The sequence below is a fragment of the Nipponia nippon genome, unplaced genomic scaffold (genome assembly GCF_047370975.1).
Source record: "Nipponia nippon isolate SJK-2023a ecotype South Korea unplaced genomic scaffold, ASM4737097v1 scaffold_12, whole genome shotgun sequence".
Classification (NCBI taxonomy): domain Eukaryota; kingdom Metazoa; phylum Chordata; class Aves; order Pelecaniformes; family Threskiornithidae; genus Nipponia; species Nipponia nippon.
Genome location: NW_028262313.1, coordinates 3,789,090 through 3,811,090, shown reverse-complemented (window position 1 = coordinate 3,811,090; position 22,001 = coordinate 3,789,090). Strand labels below are relative to the sequence as shown.

General features: G+C 42.6%; 1 protein-coding gene across 2 annotated transcripts; it reads left to right on the top strand.

Moving 5' to 3' along the window:
- The first annotated feature begins 8,196 nt into the window (after window positions 1–8,196).
- SERTM2 (serine rich and transmembrane domain containing 2) lies at window positions 8,197–16,715 on the top strand. 2 transcript variants are annotated; one of them, XR_015702445.1, is made up of 3 exons: window positions 8,197–8,640; window positions 11,966–15,370; window positions 16,655–16,715. XR_015702445.1 is itself a non-coding variant. In XM_087748135.1 (2 exons), the coding sequence occupies exon 2, from the start codon at window positions 12,559–12,561 to the stop codon at window positions 12,835–12,837; it is 279 nt and encodes a 92-aa protein (XP_087604261.1). In that variant the 5' UTR covers window positions 8,197–8,640; window positions 11,966–12,558; the 3' UTR covers window positions 12,838–16,003. The 2 variants fall into 2 exon arrangements, 1 of the variants encoding a protein (XP_087604261.1); XM_087748135.1 differs by lacking the exon at window positions 16,655–16,715 and having other exon boundaries at window positions 11,966–16,003.
- The last annotated feature ends 5,286 nt before the right edge of the window (window positions 16,716–22,001 follow it).

Here is a 22,001-nt window from a genome sequence, read left to right as displayed (position 1 = left end):
GAAGCAATAAGGCAACTTTTGTTGATAACATGCTAAAAATAAAAAGAGATATCAGTCTTCTGATAAAAAGGAAGGGATGTTCAATAAGCTTTTTGTCCAGTCTCTTCACAGAACAGTGAATTCCCAGACAGAAGGGAAATGTATTTTGTGGCACATAGGCTGGGAGGGGGACCAAAACTGGCTATTAATAATCAACCACATTAGTTAAGCACAGTCACACAGTGACATTTATTCTTTGCTTCACCAAAAATGAACAATAATTAAGTGAAACTGGCCAGTCAGCTTGTTCTGTTACTGGCCCAGAGGCTAGGGAAGCGGGAACTTGTGACTGCTATTAGACAAACAAAGGCATCAAATGGAAACACCCCTGGCTTTACCATGAATGTATAGCGACTGCTGTCAGACTCAGACTGAGAGTCTGTCTAGGCTGACATCCTGTCTCCACTGGTGGTGGAAAGCAGGAGATGCTAAAAGTTGTTGTTTAAAGAAGCCTCCAGTGAAACAGAGTGGGAACTCAAACAGACTACGCAGTTGTTCTTCTGTCTTCATACTGTCTGCTCTCCTTCTCTTCAGCACTCTAAAAGCGCCAATTGGGGATTAAAGTTTGGAACTAGGGCTGAAGACCCATTTTCACTGGTAAATATTGTACCTGAGATGAGTGACAATAGTGTAGCATCTTTTCATCCAATGAATCACAAAGGATTTCAAAATTCGTTTATGTGACATAACTCTTTTCTCGCTCCCTCGCTGGAATAGAATAAAGTGGGATACCATTGCACGGGGTCAGGGCAATGTACGGGGTCTATGTCACAGCACAGAACTATGGGTCTCTTTGGCAGTAAATGGCAGACGTTAAGGCACAAATGCTTTGGGGTAGAAGCAAGAGCAGTGCTTAGGGATTCATGGCAAGAGAGGCATCCCTGCTATTGGGAAGGGTCACTCCTGGGAAGTCGATTAAAGAGAAATACCTGAACGGCTGTTTTATGATACAAAGGAAGAAAGTGCAGCTATTTTTCTCACTCTGATGTCCCTGACTATTTCAGTGATAAGCGCCAATGGGTTCTCACGCCCACCCACAGGTTAAATACAAATGAGGGCTTATTCCCAGACGCATCTGGGAAGTTGATATCTGTCCCAAGAGGCACTATGTCCCCCTGCACCAGAATCCCTATGCAGACAGAGGCCATCAGGAACATCTTAGCTGTAAGATGACTTTTCCTATCTTGTACAGGTAACCACAGCCAGCCACCCAAAGACAACGGAGCTGAGCAGCACTGATTCAACACACTCTTTCAGACCCATGGTACATCAAGTACCTTGCTTGAGCAAGGCCATATTGAGGAAGGTGTCAAAACCTCTGAAGCAGATGGATGTGGGATAATCTGAACTCTTGGAAGATTTAATCCAATGTCATGCTAGTCAGGTACGGCAGCATGGGCTTTTGTATCACTTGAAGATTTTTTTTTTAGCTTAAACTATGATAACTCCTTTAGGACAATTGGCAGCAGCTCAGGATTCCTGTGCTGGGCTCTCCTGTATAGAATAGATACATCCAAAGGGATGGTTTCTTAAAAATTGCAGTGAAAACTGGTGGCAGAGCAGAGATGGCAGTGTTTGCATCTATGACTGTTTTTCACTCTCCTGCTGTAAAGATTTCAACCATGTTTCCTCCAGACGGGTTTAGAAAGAGTTCATCCAACCCTGGATGGAAACGCCGATATCTGAAATGTCTAAGTGTGTGGGTGGGCAGAGTTCTCTCAGCTGCGTATTTTGTATATGAGAACTGAGAAAAGGGATTTTTTACGTTAAGACTGGAATTAAAACAAACAAACCAAAGAAATAAAAAGGGATGTAATGGGGTCATCAAAAAATTGTTTTCCTTTCAGTATAAACTGTCATAATTATTATTTAATGATAGCAATTGAAGAATGGGTCCCCCCTCAATATAGGCATAAGCCCATCTGTTAACTGTGAATCATGCAAATAATGTGACATTGGAGACTTCAGAGAAGGGTTTAACTGTTTTGCAGCTAGCATTCCTCATACTCTGTGCATTCAGCTTTATGGTCTGGCTGGGAGGATTTGGTTAGAATTCAGGGAATATCTGTTCATATTTTAAAGATTCTGGAAGTTATGCCTCATGGGTCCCTGCCAGTAGTGAGTTAGTGAATACTTCAGTCTATGAGCTCTGGGCTCAGACCAAAATACCATCCTGCATAACAGTGAGCTCCAGCTTTAGGATGGTTCTGATCAGGATTTGAATGCTGAAGAAAAAGCCTTTTACTGATCAGTATTGTAATCACAGTGCTGCCTGGCAAGTTCAGGTGGTACCTTTGACTGTAACAGGAGGAGAGGCACATGTTTTAACATGTGTGATTGTATCTGAGACCCTCCTCACATCATCTGTGCTGTGAAAAGCACCTTTCAGGGAATCACATCTAAGCCTTAATCCTACAAGCTGTTCCTGCAGGCAGAAATCTGTGTGAAGCCCACAGGAGTCAAACGGCTCTTTGCACACAGACAGGCCCAGCTCTGGGTCGGCTGAGATGGGCTTTGTGGTGACAGCGTGTCCAGTGGCTTGAGAGTGACTCACCCACTTGCCTGTGGACCAATATGAAGTAACGCTGAAGGCAATGCTGTCCACAGCCAGAGCATGGAGCCAGGCAGTGGGGAAATGAGGTGGGAATAAAAAATGAACAAGTAGATTTTCGGGCTCCATCAAGAAAGTCCAGAGTTTCAGAAAAAAAACGATACAGTACCAAAGCATAAAACATGCACATTTCACGCGTATACACACTTGGTGTTGGTTTTGATACTGAGGTCCATGCCAAGTCTCCCCTGGGGCACCAGCCCTGCCATGCCGACAGGAAGAAGAAAATTCCATGAGTGACCCAGTTCCCAGCAAATGCTACACTGTCCACATGGATTATTTGTCCATCATGCAGAGAAACAGCATAGTCTCCTGGAAGCCAGCCTGCTATCTTGTTGCTAAAATAAGGCCCAGTTGTTAGTATTTATTGTGCATTGTCATCAGTCATGTTAAGATCATCTGGTAAGCAGTGCAGATGGGCTGTAAGACAAGCTTGATTTTGAGCGTTAAAAACAAGCACCCATTTTAAGTGACTAAAACAGAGCAGCTTACTGTCATGCGAGCACCTCCCAGGTTGTATCTTAGCAACTGGCCAGCCAAAAACAGCCGATCAGCACATCCGAAAGCTTCCCCAGATTTACCTGAAGCTCTTGGGTCTAGAAATTGTGCTGAACTCCCTAAAAATAGGCACTGCTGCAAGAACTGTCCTCCTTCAGAGGAAATAATAATATTTCAGACCATGGACTGGAAAACACAGGATCTATTTTAAGTTCTATCCCTGACTCATTGTTCAACCAGTTTTTGCCAAGGCCCACAAGGACCTGTGTGGGACCTTGATGGCGGGTGGCTGACATGTACTTCCAGTTTGGATCCTGGTGGAACCTGCTTTTTAGATACCCCTTGCTCCAAGGGTTGTCCATATGACCCTGCTCACTGCCAGCTGGCCCTACCTGAGCTAGCTCTCATCGACTTACCTAGACTGGAAGTCTGTTCTCCGAGTCGTGTGTTAACGCTCTTTTGGGGACCTGCAATGCCTTCTTCACAAGCCCACTCATGAAAATGAAGCTTAGGACTGTTCAGACACAGTTCTGTGCCAGGACAATGTAGCCCTTCACTGACAACAGTAAATCAAATTAGAAACATTCCTAAAAAATTAGCAGTAACATCAGACTAGACTGAATTTCTTCAGTTATCTGTGGGAGAACAAGTTTCTATAAATAAACTGAGGCATTGCAATATTTTTGATGAAGGAAGTTCAAAACAAAGCCAAATTGTCAAAACAGCCCCAAGCCTTTCAAAGCAACAAAACTCTCTTAGTCCAAACACAGGAGCATTTTCAGACGCACTGTACTGGACAAAACAAGAGTGTGTGGGAATGCACAGAGGGAAAGGCACTCGGCTCTGCTGGAGCAGTGGGCGCATGACCACATGCATTTGCGTAGCACTTAGTATTGACAGATTGTTTATGGGGGGTGAGGTACTAATAGTTTTTCCCTTTTCATGAAAAAGAAATGAGACAGAGAGAAGTCAGTATATTTGGGGGGGGGGCCTTAGTGGCCTAAGCAAGAAACAACCTGCAGGCAACTTTCTTTGCTTTCAAGGTTGCCGTCCCATGGACTGTGGTATGTCTCCCTTAAAGCTGGTGGCAGCTACATCTATTTCACACAAATCTGAATGAGCAATAAATATTTGAAAGTTCAAACATTCATTAGAGACTCCTGATTCAAAACCTACTGAAACATGATATTTTATGCGTGCCACAAGCCTGTTTGCAGTATAGATCATCTGCCACTCAGTGCCGTGGCTATAAAGACAAAACGTATTAAAACAAAAACATCTTTACAACAGATTCCACTCTGCCAAGACAAACAGTGCTAAGTGCTGTCACTTGCTTCAGCATCTTTTCCATAGTCACTTACCCTCTTGTTCATAGCACTTGTACAGTTCTGGAACAGAACCATCCTGATCTTTGGAAGAACAACGCCCCAAGCAACCACCCCAGGCAGTTCCAGTTATCCAACTCTCCCCATGGCAGCAAGGGGCCTCCTAGTACCTCTGTGGATGGCCAGGGCAGGGGTGAGGAAGGCAGGAAAGGTAAAGGACGGGTCTTTGTCCATATAACATGTCTAATATCAGCCAGACACCTTGGGAGTTGGACCTTGTGGCCTCTAAGGCTAGAGAGGAGCTGGGCACCTCCTCAAGGAGGTGTCCCATGGGTAGCTACACCGCACAGCTACAAAGCCTGTAACAGCCACAAAAGCTGTTAAAAATCTGATGCTTGGCAGTCCTCTTCAACGTTGTCTGACTGTACCTCATGGAGGGACTGTGTAACTGTGAAGTGTCTTGAAATACCAAAGTGCTAAGTATGATTATTATTGCCATAAGTAATGAATACTACTAGAAGTTCACAGTGCTGATTTGATTTCTAAGCCATCTGGTGCAGGTTTCTAGCAGTGCTCTCAGGGGAGAAGTGGGTGAACTCCCCCTAAGCCCTTTGAAAGCTAGTGAAACTCCAGGCAAGCCGAGCTGCCTCAGCTCAGCACACCAGCTCAGACAGCCCGCATCCAGGCAGGGATTAACCACGTAGGCAAAGGAGAGAAATTGTTTTAAGAAGAGGAAAGGGAAGGACGGTAATGGAGAAATGGTGAGTTGGTATTAACTGTAACCTCTAAACAACAGGTGGAAAATATGTCCAAACAGAATACGCTTCAGACATTAACAGCTCTGAGTTAAAGTCTGCTCTAATTTAATACGCTTTCTGCCCTTAATACTGAAAACTCAGCCACTGCTTCTGTTTTCTCTGTCATCTTTGACATGTGCACAGGCACCTACCAAGTTGTGGCTCTTTCCTGAGTTCAATATACAGCATCTACATTAGCAAAAGAGAAATCTGCTTGGCCCTGGCCCTCCCACACACAAACAGCCCCAAATGATGGAAGGTCTTTACACCTGAGGGCTTGAATAAACCATTCTGGGATGTGTCTGCTGTGAAAGAGGCGTGGGGGAGAGGAGCGCACAGCTCTTTCTCCATTCACTGCAGCTGCACTGAAAGCCATTTTTAAAGAAACAAAGTATGTATTTACTATGTCCATAGGATTCCTGAATTTGGGTAGCAGAAGAATCCCTATAGGAACATATAGATTATGCTCACTAACAGCCATTAAGAGATCTTATTTGCTCTTTGTTAAATCCAAATTTCACTCTAAGACTGGTGTGGGACCATTATGAGAAAGATGTGTACAATGACCCAATACAAAGCTTGAGACACAGGTCAAACAATGCAAAGGAAAGAACCTAACAAGCTCCCTGGTCTTTTGCCCTGAAATTCTTAACGGCTGCTAGAAAAATTACTTTCACTGGGTTCATATCTCTGTGTATTTCCAAGGGAATTTGTACACCTTCATTTTATGTAGCACAAATTTGTCATTGATTGGCCCAAAAATTTACATAGAGAGAAAGCCTTACATCTCAACAATTCAGGAATTCAGCAATCATTCAGTCAAGCATTCATCAGCCTCAGCTGGTATAAATTGTGGCATTATCTAAAATTCATCTGTCTTTATTATACCCTGCTACAAAGGAAACAAGAAATCTAAGTGTACCCATCCAGCAAACAGCAGCTTGGTCCTACAAAAGGGAGAGATAATTTACCACAAAATCAACAAAGGGGAAAAAAGCTGAGAAGAGAAGCTGGATTGCATGGACAGGGAGAGAGAGAGGCACAGCAGTGCCTTTCATTTCAGCACTGCTCATTAGCATTACATAGAAAGCAGGGTTGCAGGATTTCAACACGTCTGTCTCTTCTGGGTCTCATAACTCAAGCAGCAACGTAATTCATGGTTAAATGGAGCTCTCGCTTGTTTCTTCTTAAATAAGAGGACATGTACCCAGGGTTTGGAGGTGCTGTCAGGTAGCTTGTTGGTAAAGCAGTAATTGTACAGATTCCAGGGTAAAATACACATAGTCTTCCTTCTGGTTTATCATTGTACTTTCATTCCTATGCACCTAGCAGGGAATCATGGCATAGAAGGCAATACTGGGCACTGCACATGATATTACAACAAAGGAAATGTGAAATAAAATCAGCAGTCAAAGCTGCCTTATAAGTCTTGGTTTTCAGAGGGTTCATCCCACCACAGAAGCATGGAGGAATTGTACTTTTTCCAGGGACTATGGTTTATTTATCTAAATAGTGCTGTATTGCAACAATACACTGCGCTTGTGAGCTCCAGAGATTGAAGCCCTTAGAGAGATGGATTTATAATACCGGTCCCCACCCCAGGAGGATGAAAGAGTTGTGCAGCTCTGGGTTTCATTACCCTTTGGCCCCTCTGCTCAGGCTGTGGCCATGGGAGACCAGAGAGGGAGAGCTATTCTGAGGAGACAGTTTTGAGATTACATGTCTCTATTTTGTCACACAGAAAGCTGCAGAGAGAGAATGAACTTGTCTTTCCCAAACCCCTGTGTAGGACCCACTTTCCAGAGGGGAACCCTGCTCTCAGTGCCCCAAGCACAGGCCATGAAATCTGCAGGCACTGGGAACTACCACAAGCCAAGTGGCCAGTGTGGGCCTGTGGGTCAGGTTCACCCCATAAGGTGCCCCTCCAGCCAACCTACCTGCTGGGGCACAAGGGACATGGGCATGTGAAATACAGCTGCACGCAGCTATACACAGCTCAGCGCTTAGAGCTGAAAACTGCAGCTACTCCGTCTATGTGCTGGTCACCTCCAGCTGTGCTCCACTGCTGGCAAAACCTCAGGGCTTGCTCCAATGCATCCCAAGCTGACATCTGTGTCCAACAGACTGAGCCACCCTGCGTAAAGTAAAGGAAATCTTCTTCCCCATCACCCTTCTGAAATGTGCACACAACTAAAATTATAGCAATTCTTTGATAGGGTTTACCCTAATTTGTGTTGTAACTGGAACAGGATCACAAAACATCCTTACTTTATCAGCCAGGGGGGAGCGAAGAACTGCAGGTCAAAAGGTGTGGTAATCAGAGGGATCAGGATGGTTTGGGTTCTCACCCCAGCCTTGGCTCCTTCTGCCTTGTTTCTGTGGCGCTATGAGATAGATCTGTACTTCACACATTCAGAAATTGGTGAAAATCATTTTTGCTCACAACACTGCAAAGTTGGGGTTATGCTTATTCATGCAGAGTTTCAAACTACTCAGGAGAGAGAGGACCTGTAAACTAAACCAGCCACACAGACACACAGCCCTTCCCAAACCACCAAACAGTAAGCACAAGGACAAAAATACATCAAAAGCTCCAATGCCAAAGAGCAATGCTTGGGGACTATCCTGAGGGTCTCAGCTGAAAAGTGGCACCTGTCATGGTTCCAGACAGGAACCCAGCTGGGAGCCCTCACCAGGTAACCCTTCCCAAGAGGCACAAAACAAAAAACCTTTGCACCTTCCAGAAAATTAGAGAGAGAAACTGAAAACCTGTCCTCCTGGCTCATGTTTTACTCCACAATTAGCAGGCAGCTCAGCCTTGTTTACCACTTGCAAGCACGAAAGGGTTAAGACAAACCTTGCACAAACTTTGCTGCCAGCTGAGCTCACAGCCTCCCTCCCTTCCCTTCTTGCCTGCTGCTGAGACGAGACGCAGCAGCTCCGGAGCACTACTGATCCTCTCCGCTCTAACTGTTGCCTACTGCTGCTGAGGGAGGGGACTGGCTGTTTCGATCCAAGCAGCGAAGCTCGTGAAGAGAAGGCTCCTTTCCCCTTTCTCCTATTGCCTGTGAAGGAAGGGCATCAGCAGTGATGCTGTTCAGTTAGACTGTCAGTTCACATCTCAAGACTGGGAGTAAGAGCCATCCCTGTCAGCGAACCATGTGAATTCAAGAGCAGAGGAGAAGAAAGTGCACTTGGCATGTCTGTTGCTGAAAAGACAATATCCTGACTCCAGCAATAAGACAGCAAATCTTTTCTGCACAAATCCCACTACCTGGGAGGAGATGTTCCTAGATAAATCACCAGCAAGCTCATGGTCTGAACCAGCTGCTCTGGTGCCTAGTCCCAACACCCCTGCCTGCTCTGAAAGGTAACTATGCTTTATTCTGTTCTCTTCCTATGCACTACCACAGCTGAGGCACTGACATACTATCTTGCACTTCAGCATGAGAACAAAACTACCATCCGCCACTGAAAGAAGAGAGTCCCCCCCTTTCCTCTCCCTCAGATCCTCCCTGGAGAAAATGCAAGCCATGGACGGAATTGATACTTTAATGCTTTGTTTGCATTTCTTCAATGCTGATTTTTTTCTCTAAAGGTCACCTAGACAGGGTACACCTGGTACTGTCTGTGTGCAAAACCAAACCTTTCTGCACTTGCCAGCCAGTTCAGTGCAGTTTAAATTAACAGTCTTAGAGAAGCTACACAAGTAATTGTTCTATTTTGTCCCACTTACCTCTTTGCACTAGTTACAGTATCAGGTGGAAAAGCAAAAGAGAACTCAGAAAAGTTGCTTGCACTTTCAGAGATGCCTTGCTAGCAAGTGGCACTTAAACTGAATATGGGAGTAAATGGAAGCGAGTACGCAAGACAAGACATTTACAAGATCAATTTGTACTGTCTGCCTGCACTGTTTTGAGGAAAAATCTTTCTTTCTCTCTGCTCATCTGTGACCTACAAAGATGCAGAGTAGGGCCATGCAGGCTTCATAAAAACTCCTCAAACCTGAAGCTCCCCAAACCCTGATAGCTGCAGTGGGAGGATGGTAATTTCAGCGCTCATGAAGTTTTGGCTCATGAATTTCCTGTCTCAGTGACACGCTCCGAGAGAAACTTTTCTGTTGTTTTGTATGAGGTTTCTATTTTCATTACTGATTTTTATTAAATTAAATATGTTGGTTTGGGGCTTTTTTAATCCTTGCTTAAAAAAACCCACAAACTGATAGAAAAAGAAGTGTCTGTTTGGAATCAATCTGTACCCACTAATGATGCTTGGCATCTCTCAGAAATGGGAGTATTGTCCAGCCAGAGAAGAATGACTAAGCCTTGATCAACAACTTAAATCACAGGGCATGTGGGCTCTAGCTATGCTGCTCTGCTCTGTAACAAACTTGTACTTACTATCTCTGTCCAGGGACTTGAGGGCTTCTCAGGATAACCAGTGAGGTTTTGCCTCCTGTAATCTGAGCCATACAAAGTTATAGTGCTGACCTGCTTTATACACAGTTTTTTCAGAATCTTTGTGTACCACTTGTTTTCACATGACCTTGGTCTCTACAGTCTTGAAGCTTCTATTCCTTAAAGGGAAGTGTGCAAAACTAAATCAACTAATATCCAAAAAGATGTGCTCAATGAGATAATTGGTAGATTGAAAAGCAAAAATCCTTGGGGTTGCCTGGAGCTACTGAATTATTTCTGGCTCATTTCTGGAAAAGATGTAGTTAATTTCACAGCTTTCAATAGTCCAAATAGTTGATTGCTCCTGACAATTCCATAGTTGAGACAAAAAAAAAAAAAAAGCTGTGCCAACTCCCCATTGCTAATACTTTTTACTCTTAATCTGCTCCTTTTATCAATAAATGCCCAGCTGAGCTTTGTTAATTCAATGTCTTGGTTTATAGTTAATTATTGAACTTCAGACTAATGTCCTTAGCATTCTGCGGTCTAATTTTATTAAGTACATAAAGCCATTAGGCTCTCTGCTTGTTAAGGAGAGAAACTAGCTCTGGCTTTTGCTCTCAGTAAGATAGCAGATGAGATGGACAAAGACATTGCTCTGTACTTTAACTCACACAAGTGTCAGATTCCAGATTGATTGCATTTCATTATCGACAGAGAAATCATATTGTAAGAACAGAGGTTTAATATGGCCAGTAACCTTTACACCCTCCATTTCCCACCTGCTGTGTAACGTAAGAATATTCTTCATGGGGGAAGAATTTCTATCTATAGGTTCGAAGTGTGAAAATCACAGTTATTGCCCTGTAACTGAGATCAAAAGTGCCTGGCTGCAACACAACCTTCACTTTCATGTCCCATGCTTCTGCCCCAGCACCAAACCCGCTGCCAGAATAACTGGCTCCAAAAGGGTTGGGTCAGCCCCTGGCAAAATACTGAGCAGCCCTTTTCTACCGTGCTTCCCCACACCCTCCAGCACAGAATCCACTACCCACGTGGGGACTGCAGAAGTCAAATCCCCAGGCAATTTTTTCAATCAGCAATTTGGCCCATCTTAGCCAGCCTGTTACTAAGCAGGGTCTGGCCAAATATTCCCTAAACTGAATTGCTGTTCTCTCACATGCTTTGATGCTGAAGAAGGTATTGCAGGAGCTGGGAGGTAAAGTGTAGACAATCCCCAGTGTCCCTTCTCCAAAAACTCAGCACATCAGATGTTTCCCCATCACCTGAGCCAAAGTAGGTCTGTCTTGCTTGTAATGAAAGCCTGAATATCAGCTCCTTGATGACTCAGGCCTCCAGATTTCAACCACCTCTCTCTGAAGAACAGCAAGGTGGTGTTCCCATTGGTGCATGGGGAGAACATAACCAAACATTGTCAATGAACTAGCTACATTTTACAAACTGAAGGCCCATGAAAGCCAAAATGTTTTGCAGCAATGCATTTTTTAGGTGAAATCTTTATCTAAAAGCATCAGAGATTTTATCATTTTGACCTAATGTTTCATTTTAATCTGACTACCATAGTATATTACCATATTAATTTTACTCTGTTTACATCTCGTGTAGGTGTATATGTAGTGAACAATATAAATGACTGCATCACTTTGTTCCAGTGCTATCATTTTTGCTTCAGCTAAAAATAAAATTCTGGTCTTATCAAAGCAGAACACAATGCTTTTGGATGCACCATTTGCAGTGAAATTTTGGCATTTATGTTTTCTGTTTCCAGCTGAAAGAATTGAAAATGCTAAAACGTTAAGATTCCCCCCATTTCTAGTAAGTTCTGCTCCCAGGAGGTGAGTGAATTGTCCTATCCTGTGGCAGAGTTGCCCCTGTGGGACAGGCAGGGCTCTGGACGCCTGCCAGGTGCATCCTGCCTCAGAAACAGAGGGTCCTGATAAACAACACGAGAGACACATGGTGGAAGACACTGGCTGGATTCATATCTTCCATTCCTTTGTGGCATCTAATTCCATAGACTGTGGGGCCTTCTCATACCCATAAGTAAGTAGTGAGTGTTACCGGAGGAGACCTTAACAATTAGATTTGCATGGTCTTTCTCTAAAGTTAAATACTCAGTTCTTCTCCTGATCTCAAGGTGTCTCACAGGAGCATGACAAGGGTTTTCTTATCTATTTGTTCTAAAAATACCACATATCTAGCCACCTAAGGCTAGGCTATTTTGAGACCTGGTTTCATTTCTCTCTCTTTCTCTCTCTCTCATTGTTTTCCTTTTAGAAAGCCAACTTTTTGACTGTTCCTAATGAGAAACTCAAAACTCCATACTCTTTAAGCAAGCATCTATAGCCCTGGATTAGGAGAGAAGAAATCCCCCAGCAGCCTGGCAAAGCAGAAAACAACCTTCCCCAGCTCATACAAGGATAAACCACCTGCTGTGGGAGAAGCTGGCAGAAAGCTGACTCAGTTTGTTTGGAAAACAACACTTGCAAAGACCAAAGCTGTGCAAACCTTTGCAGCTCAGTTTGAGAGAAGGACCAAAGCTTTTCACCTACCAAAGGAGGTGACCTACCAAAAGAAGACCAAAGCATTTTCAGGAGAAAATAAAAGCCAGATGGCAGTGTAAAACACGTCTAATGCTTGCTGTCATTGTAATAGCAGCTTGCAAAATGATTTGCAAAAGTCTGTCTCATGCAGCCTGCTTAACTGTGTGAACCAGCAGTCTTGAGACCAAGAGGATGGAGCATTCCTTGGTGAAGCCATCATGTCATCTGTCCTAAGTTTCCTTTATTGACCTCCTTTGCGAGTCTGGTGAGGGAAGACAGGAAATCTGAAGGTAAATAGGGAAAATGGACCAAAGCTGACAGAGAGCAATGACTGAGATTTATTTCAAATTCCGTGGAAACCTGACTGGCCGTGTCCACTTTCCAACTCTGGCTACAGAAGTAGACACAACAGCAGATAAATATTCCAGCCTCTACGTGTACGTGGGATTGTTCCTAACACTGCTGGCTATCCTGCTCATATTGCTTTTCTCTATGCTCTTGCGCCTGAAGCATGTTATTTCCCCAATCACCACGTCTCCAGAGAGCACTGAGAATGTCCAGCAGTTCACAGATGTGGAAATGCACAGCAGGATTCCTACCACTTAGAGACCCCAAAGCAAAGAGGGCTCTGTGCTTGCGAAACACGTTTTGTTCGGCAAAATGGTGGTGGAAAGAATCTCTGCCTGCCTATTGAGCCCTAAAACTTATTGCACAACCATCAACAGCAGCACAGAGCATCTGGAGAGTGTCACGCAACTCAGACTGACTGGCTGTGACCCACCGGCTGTTGATACTACAGGCAACATGTGTGCAACACCCTCAATAAAATTTACATTACAGAAACCTACTGCTGTCAGGAAAGACTCATATCCCTCTAAAAGCCCTTGCAGAAAATGGTAAAAGCCACAATAATGACAGCCAAAAACCCAAAGAGACACATACCAGAATGTTTCCTGGAGCCTGTATTTGCTGACCTATCTCTCTGCCCTTAAATTCCTTGCTTGTGAAACAAGTTAAATCAACAAAGTTAAGTGGCATAACAGGGAAGAGCCCACAGGGCACATACAGAAATTATCAGTGGTTTGGAAATTCTCAGGCATTTCTCCCATTCAAGAAGGAAAACCTTAAACTGCTTTTTTTTCCACTTGAATGGCAGATTTACACAATGGAGTTTCAGAAGTATACAAATGTTTCATCACCTGCTGGAACTATTGGTTTCTGACATTAAAAACCATACAGTGGAGAGTTGCATTCCAGATACCAGAAAGAGACAAAACTTTAAAAAGAGGAAAGAAAATAAAGATAAAATTTAACAAAGATTTAAAATAAAAAGAAAGCATCAGCAGGAAATGAGCAGCAGGAGAGAAAAAATGTTAAAAGACACTCTACCTCTCTTCCTTTGTTCTCCATTACATTAACTGAGCTGAATACAACATGTTCATGCCTTTCAGCCTTCCCAGTATCACTCAGTAATTAAAATGCAGTGTAAAGTTTGAGAGTCAAATGGACATCGTTCTCCTAACAGACTCAAATTCATAATAACATTTCCTCTCATATCCATGTTGGGTTTTCTTTCTCAAAAGACAGACCAGTTCTTCCAAAGCTTTTTCATTTGTTTTCCTCCAAAGAAAGCTGAAGAAATGCCAGGGCCTGGCACTGCAATAATGAATAGTGTGAACAGCTTTGGACATAGACTAGTAGGGAACAGGCAGATGGAAAGTAAGCTCACTGAGCACTAAAAGATAGGACTGGACTCAAATATCCTGTCGGATCATTTGGAACAACGAGGAAAAAAAATGTTTACTTAAATTTATGAAACAACAAACTGACCCAATCCTCTTACCTATGAATGATGTATAGAGATAGACTTTGCTTCTGAGGATGGGAAAGATTGAATCAAATACGGCATATCACTTCTGGGAGAGCCACTGCCTCTTACAGAAAAGCCCCGAGCGAGATTGTTTCAGCTACATCTCTAAAGGACATGAATTTTACCCAGCTTATCTTCTTTATTACAGTCTAATTCTAGCTTAGTGATAAAATCCCCTTGTGCTTTCCACATTTATATACACTTATTTGCCAATTCTCCTCTCTCCAAGGGCTTGGAAAGTGTAAACTCCCCATACAAAAACAGTGCTAAAATTAGAGATGACACTGACTCCGTGGACTTGTGATAGTAACAAGAAACTGTTTCTCAAATGCTTTGTGTACAACAGGTTCTTTATTTACCTTTAAAGGTCTGCATATGGGAGAGCTGTTTGGACTAGGAATATGGCATTTATAGCTGATTGTGTGTGTGTGGGAGCAGAATGACAAGTAACGTCCATACTGGATACCAACTGTCCACGGGCAGGATGAGTTTTTTTCTCACTGATGTATTTAGCATGAAACTATTTAAAAATTGCTTCCTTATATTGAATAGCACCTTTTATACTCCATTAACCCCCACATAAGCAGGTTTAATCTGTGAAATAGCACAGTGACTGTGTAAGGGAATACAGCAAACAATACACTCTCAGCAATATCTCCCTATGCCATGCTTGGCTGTGTTTACCTGGAAAAGAAGGCAGGAGGCAGGTTGCCCTCAAGCTTTCTGCCATAGGGACAACACACAGATATCACCAGGCAGGATGGCGACTTCACACCCCATCTAAAGATTGGCTCCTCAAGGAGTGCTACTCTCAGTACTGCACAAGAGCCCAGGTTCTGTGTGATGATTTGGACATTAATCCAACCAAGACAGACGGCTACTGAGTCAGTCAATGACATTTACATTTAACAAAAATCTATGCGGATCAAGTTGGCTTGGTGTGTGTCATTCATTTAGCCATCAAGAGACAGACTAGCCCAGGCTCAACATCTGGCTTGCCCTGTACAGCCTCTCAGTTTTCTTGATGTGCCATTCAAAAGCTACAACTTACTTAGACCATAAATGTTCTAACGTAATAAATCAGCAACTAAACCACATTAGCCTTCCAGCACAACTACCTGTGGAAAAGCCTTACTTCCAAGAAGCTGCAGGACAGATTCAAATATTGACATAAAATATCAGACCTACTGATAGAAAAAGACAGTATCACAATCTGAGTTGGGACCCCAATTCTGATTCCTCTGATCTCAGCTGAAAAGCCCCCCAGAGGTAGGTGGGACTGTGGACAGAGGACTCTGTTTCTTTCCTTCATACTAAAGAATGTTAATTCAGAAGAGTCTCACAACCCTTTAAAACTTATCCAGTAAATATACTGTAAATAAAAGAGCAATCACTTTATATATCATTATATCACATTATATCTTTGGGCAGACTGTGTATTTCTATATAATACTGCTAAGGAAGGAACCCCTATCTTCTAACACAAAAATGACAAGTTTTCCTCTCTAAAGCTTCATTTCACACAAAGTATCTGTCCTACTTGATACATCTACAGTCTCAGAGGCACTTAGAGTGCCTCATTTGTCTGTACAATGCCAGCAAATTTTAAAGCCTTTGCCACTGAGAAACAGAAGAATGCCTTTTCCCCCTTTTCATTCCCATCTGTAATGTCCAAGACCTGATGTCTCTGAGAAAAGAGACTGCTGGGATGTGTTGACCTGTGTTTGCTGAGTGGGCTTTAGTGGACTTTGGCATTCTTTGTCTATAAGGAGTGGTTCCTGGAACTTTTCCATGGATTTGCTGGATCTTGGAGAACTGCAGGTGTCACATCCATACCCTTCTCCTCCAGCAGTCTGTTTCCTTCCCACTTGTCCATCTGCTACAGAAAATTGGGGTTTTTTACAAAAATAAAGAGACATACTACTATCAATGGTGAGTCATTGACTGCTCTGCACTATTCCCACGTGTGGATCTGAGAGACCAGCTCGTATGCAGAAATAGACTCAAGTGGTGCCACTCATTTCAAATTAATTGTTGGCCTCAGGGGGCATCTGTGTAAGAAGGCACCCTACCAGGCTGTGTAAATATTACTTGAACAAAGACAGTTTGCTCCCATCTTTACTCCCATCTTAGACATTGGAAACAAATATGACTAGTTAGTAAATTCATCACCTCCTCCATTCCCTACCTGCGGGGGAAGACAGCCACCTGTTGTTCTGAAGGAGCAGCAAAACGATGATGCATTGCTGTTCCTTGTGGGTGGGACTGTGAGGTCAGAGTAAAGTAATCAGAAAACCACCGTCGCTCCCAGATCTCCCAGGGTATTTAGTCTAGGAGGTGTCAGGACCTGAGTATGGTGTAACTCCCCAAACCAAAAATATTCTACAGGATTTACGCTTGGGTAATCTCATCCACATGATTGCCATCCACCTCCATCAATTTTCTGCATTAACAAACCTTTAAGTATTGAGCAGAAAGGGTTGATATGTAGAATATGTTCATTCTCTGTGTCAGAATATATAAACATAAATGTATATTTTCATATCCTCACAGGGCTGCAGAGAAGAACATAATTTTGCAAACAGCATAACTCAGCAGAGGATCAACCTTGAGCTCCCTGAAGGACCTTTTTTGATTTTACTTGAAAAGGAAATAAAAAATGTTTGAAACCCAAATATTATGTGAGGTCACACATCCATTTAACTGTCAGCATTAATGAAAACTGATGTGTATGCCTTATCTTTGCTAGGAAAAGAAATATGTCCTTACCCTGCAGTCACTAGTGTGGTAACTACTTACGAAGTAACATCCTAGTGCAGTCAGACAGCTATAGCTTCAAAGCAGGTTAGCAGACCAGGGAAGATGCAGACAACTCCTCCTGCTACTTACCCTCTGCTGACAGTAAATGCTACAAGTCAGCATATTTGCGACAGATAAGTAGCAAGTTAGGTGAGGTTGTGGAACGATTGTATTTTTTTTCTAAGAAGATATATCTTTGTGGTGTGTCTATACCTCAACTTAATTCTGGTATGGACAGAAAGTTTTTTTTCACAGACCTGTTTATTATGTGCCCTGCAAAAAATGTGCAGTCTTACAATGACATGCATGACTAAAGATTCAGATGCAGATATATCTGAAAAGGGGAAAAATCCCAAATGGTATTTTCTTGGTACATGAGCTGTCAACTTAGTTGTTGCCATTTTGATAGAAAAATAAACCTAAAGATGGTGAAGTCTGCTTGATAGATGCAGTGGGCTTAAAAAAGACTACACAGAATGTTAAGTAAAAAGCATTCAAATACATAATTCTATAAACAAATGCTAAAGCTACAAGAGAAGATTTAAGACTACATCGTTGCGGACTGGGGAAGATATTCTTTTCAGTTACTGTTCCTGACACAGATTTCAGATTTGTTCTCAAAAAGGAACTGCATGTTATACATTGCATCTACCAAAAGCCTAACCCTCTAAAGCCCTCTGAGATCTTCACCATCCTCAGGCTTTTACAGAAGGTTGTGAAGTTCCAGCACGAATAAGAGCAGTTTCAATTCCTGAGTTCATTCTGTGGGCACAGATATCAAAACAAAGCCTGAAAAATCACAATGGTAAGTTGGTTCCTTGCACACTTGCTCTCTAGAATGCAGTATACGAAAATTTCCTCCTCAGTCCTTTCATAATAGAGAACAGTTAAAGCATCATCTACGACAGTTGACGTTATGTGTGAAAAATAATCCTAAACTGAATTTGAATTTTTATGGATTGGATTTTTCAGAGGTATTTAGGATTTCTTCAGCTGAAGGCAAAGAGAAGTTGTCCAGCTGTAGGCAATGCTCAGTTGTGAAAGCAGATCTGGGTGCGAGAGAGAAAGGTCTGTCCAATTCATATGTAATTAATAAATAACCCACTCCCTATACTCCCACCTGAATTTCATGTCTATGTAAACTTGTCAGCTGGGAAACAAATGATGAATAATTCAGAAGAACCTTCCCCTCCCTTCCTTTTCCTCTAGATTTATTAACCCATTTTCAAAGTATAATTTGATCAAGCTAATAGCCACAGACTTCCTAAACTGACTCTCTCTGTATTAATTCTGTTTTCATGGTCATAGTCCTACTCTTACAGTCCTATTTAATAGCAATCGATTAAGATACAACAACAGGCACCTGCAAGTCAAACGAGAGCTCAGCAACATTCTTTGGTGCTTGAAATCTGTGCTTCTATACAACCAAGAAATTTATCTTATTTAATCTGGGCTGTTGTCCTGAAGCTAGTTCCTCTTCAAGTCCTGAAACACTTGCACCACAATAGCTACAGGCTATTCATTTATTTATTCATGTAGTTTTATGAAAAAATGCATACCTACCAGCAATACTACAGGATCAAGTAGCACCTATCTGGGATACTTCTGTGTACCCCACACATGTGAGCAAACAGTAGGCAGACAAGCTCTTCCTTAAAACGCAGGGGAGACTCAGAAGCAAACTGGGCTTGGGCTACCCATTGAACTGTGTGGGCAAGCAGGTGCTGAACTGGGGCACTCTTGACAGGACAATGCAAACCCATGAGCTGGATTTGAGTGTATCACAGGCTTTGGCATCCTCCAGCACCTTCCCGCTATTCCTCTCATGTCCCTTAGACATCTTTCCTACATCAGAATCTTGTCTTTGGCCCAGAACTCACAAGTGGGTGTTTCCAGTGCTGTGGTGCACAGAGCGGCTGAGGGTGGATTTTTTAAGGCTATGTAAGCCTATATTATTAGCTTGAAAGACACAAACCTGGATGCCACCTGCTGAAGCAAAATTTAAAGGAAGATCTCCCCTTAACTCCTCATGCCTTAGCAATCCTAAGTCAAACTAATTCATGTTCATAGCAGTTAATGTGCAGAACTTTTTATAATGTTACTCCACAATCTTTAGGTTACTAGGAACCTGTCCAAATAGCTGTGGCATGACTAGCACATAACGCCCCAGGAAGCTCACATCTGGGCAGTGTGAGGTTGCTGCAATACACTCACTGGCAAATCTTAAAACTTGTCACAACAGAATCAAACTGACGTGGGTTTACTGTTGTTCACAAATTTTTCATGCTTCCACAGCTTGGAAAAGCTCTGAACAGCACTTTTGGCACTGACTCTGTCAGCATGTGGAGTCCAGGTGACAACACCACACCGGTTTGCATTTACTTCATGTTGGCACCTAGTGGGGAAGAAATGTGACTTGCTGTTGTGGCACGCATCCAACAAAACAGAGAGAGGAAAGAGAGGGGCATTCTGAATGCACTTTGTTTTGGCTAATGTTGTGCTATGTTACACCCTGAATTTCAAAGCTGTTTATTGTTATAGAGCATAACCAACACTGAAAGGGACAGCTGACAGATAATTACAGCACGGCAACATTCTCCATATGCGCATCTGCAAGCTACTCGGGAAGAAAGAAACCACTGGGATCAGAATGCTGAGGCTGCCTTTCCTTTGTTTGACTTTTGCTTGTAACTGTTCATCAGTTCACTACCAGACACACCATTGCCCCACTGCCCTACTCACCTCCACACTCAGACTGCTCAGCACCACCTTAGCTGGCATGAGGCTGAATAAAAATTTGCTGCAAAACAATTTGGGAAAGATATGCTGACAGACTGAGTATATACTTAGCCTGGGTGAGATTGTATTCTATTTCTACTTATCCAAGGAATTTTGCCTGGCTTAGAATTCTTAAAACATCTCCAAATGGATACTGCTTTAGTGGAAATTCAGTGTCTTCAGTGCCCACGCTGGACAACAGCAATAACAAAGAGATTAGGAAGAGTTTATCATGCTTTGAGGTAGTGGCATGGACCAGATGCCATCTTGAAGACCTTTCTCTGAAAAGCTGCCTTCCATATCCATGAGCAAGTCACAGTTCAAACATAATGCTTGTAGACAACACCTTTAAATTTGGTATCACTCCTGCCACTTAAAGGCTCGAATAAGCCTTTACATTTTATGAATATGGATTAGTTCAGCATCATTGCCTCTTTTTTTCTCCTGCTGAGGAAACTTGAGATCACAAGAATTACTCACATCTCAAGAGCAGGGGACAGAGTAAGATACTTACAATTAAAACTTTAGGTCAGAGTGTCCAGTTTACGCAGGCACACAAGTATCCATGACACAGAGAATAGTAGTCCATACAACAGGCATGCAAGGCAAAGGAAGGTCTGTTGCGGGTAGATGTGTGACTGTAGCTTGCTCCTACTGTATGTTTTACCCATGATCCAGCTCTGAGTCCAAGAACAGGCACACAGTATAGAGAGCCACAAGTATATCACAAGAGCCACACAGTATATCACAGGAATGAATCACAGCAGAGTGCTAGGGATGTTCATATAAAGTAAAAAGACAAATCTGGAGACCAGTTGCACATCAGACAAAAAGGTAAAGAAAAGCAGGACCTATAGGAGGACCAGATCAGAGCTTTCTCAGTGCATGCTTAGTTTTGAACTTCAAAACAGATGGATACTTGCCCACAACAGTAAATATCTTATGGTAAAGAGGAAATGAAGAAGGAACCAGTTCAATTAATAAAGCTCAAAATTCAACACCTTAACAAGAACTGATGATTAAAGTTTTCTTTTCTACAACAAGTAACAGCTCACCATAAATTGAACAGTTCCAAGAGAAGGCTCACTAAGTTGGAATTCAGGCTACCGGATGACAAGCTGTGGTGTGCTTCCTTTCTAACAGGCTGGTCCAAGAGGTAAGTGAAGTAGGGGACTAATCTTGCATGGAATACAGTAATGGTCAGAGGGATTAGCAACTCCATCAGCAGGAGGTACCATACAGCAGTTTAGCTTCATGTCAAGCTAAAATCACAATAGCTCACGATGGCAAAATGGCATTAAAATAAGGAACTTAGATTGAAAGAAAGGTGTTGTCCATGTGCTAGAACTGTCACGTGCAATGACAGTGTCAGTGACCCATTTAATTATGAGAAGCTTATGCTATACTAGCATCACTCACAGAACCATTACCTTCTCAAAGAAATCAGATGCTGCTGGAAGTATCAGTCTCAGAGGCAAAGACATTGGCAGAATCAATTGCTCTCTTACTGGTAGAGCTGATCTTTTTGGTCCAGTGCTTGGATTTTAACAACACTTGACATATCATTCACCATAATTAACTCGCAAACCTTCATATGTCTCCTCTACAGGGATAAAGCAGACTCAGATCAGATTGGAATGGATGATGTGATTGCAGAGGCTAGTAATTTCTTATTTCTTACTTTAGAGCAATGTGACCTCTCTCACAGGAGGCAATAGACTGAAACCAGCGATAGCCAAGCCAAATGAAAGAGTTAATGCTGCACTGCCAGCCAAAGACTTTGGAATGCAAACAGTGAGACTTTTTTTTTTATAAATATAACTTGCTTTGAAAAAGTCTCTTTCAACCAGCAGTTCCTTGCATTGAGGTCAGGTATAGGAAATGTGGCTGAGCTATACCCAGTTTGTCTCTGTGCATGTTCCATGTGCTTCTCCTTCCATTTACCTTTGCATATCACTGTGTCAACCACTTAAGAAAGAACACAGGAAACTGACAGCAAGAAATTATCTAAATAAAATCTTTACATTTTTAAATTTACATTCTCTTAAATATAATTTAAAGGCAAAACGAGGAGAAGCCAACCAGCTTTCCCTGGACTGTAATCACAGTTTGACGTCAGCGTTATTGAGGCAGGAAGATCTGTGAGTTGCTAGGTTTTGTCTGTTTTCTGAAGATTTTGTCTTTGTGGGTGTATAAATTCTCTCAGTTGTTTCCTTCAAGGAAAGACAAACATGGCAAACAAACGTCTCCAAGGCCAGGAAGCAGCGAGAGCTGTTCTCTGTCTCTGAGGTGATTAGATCCAGCTATACCAGGTTTTCACTTC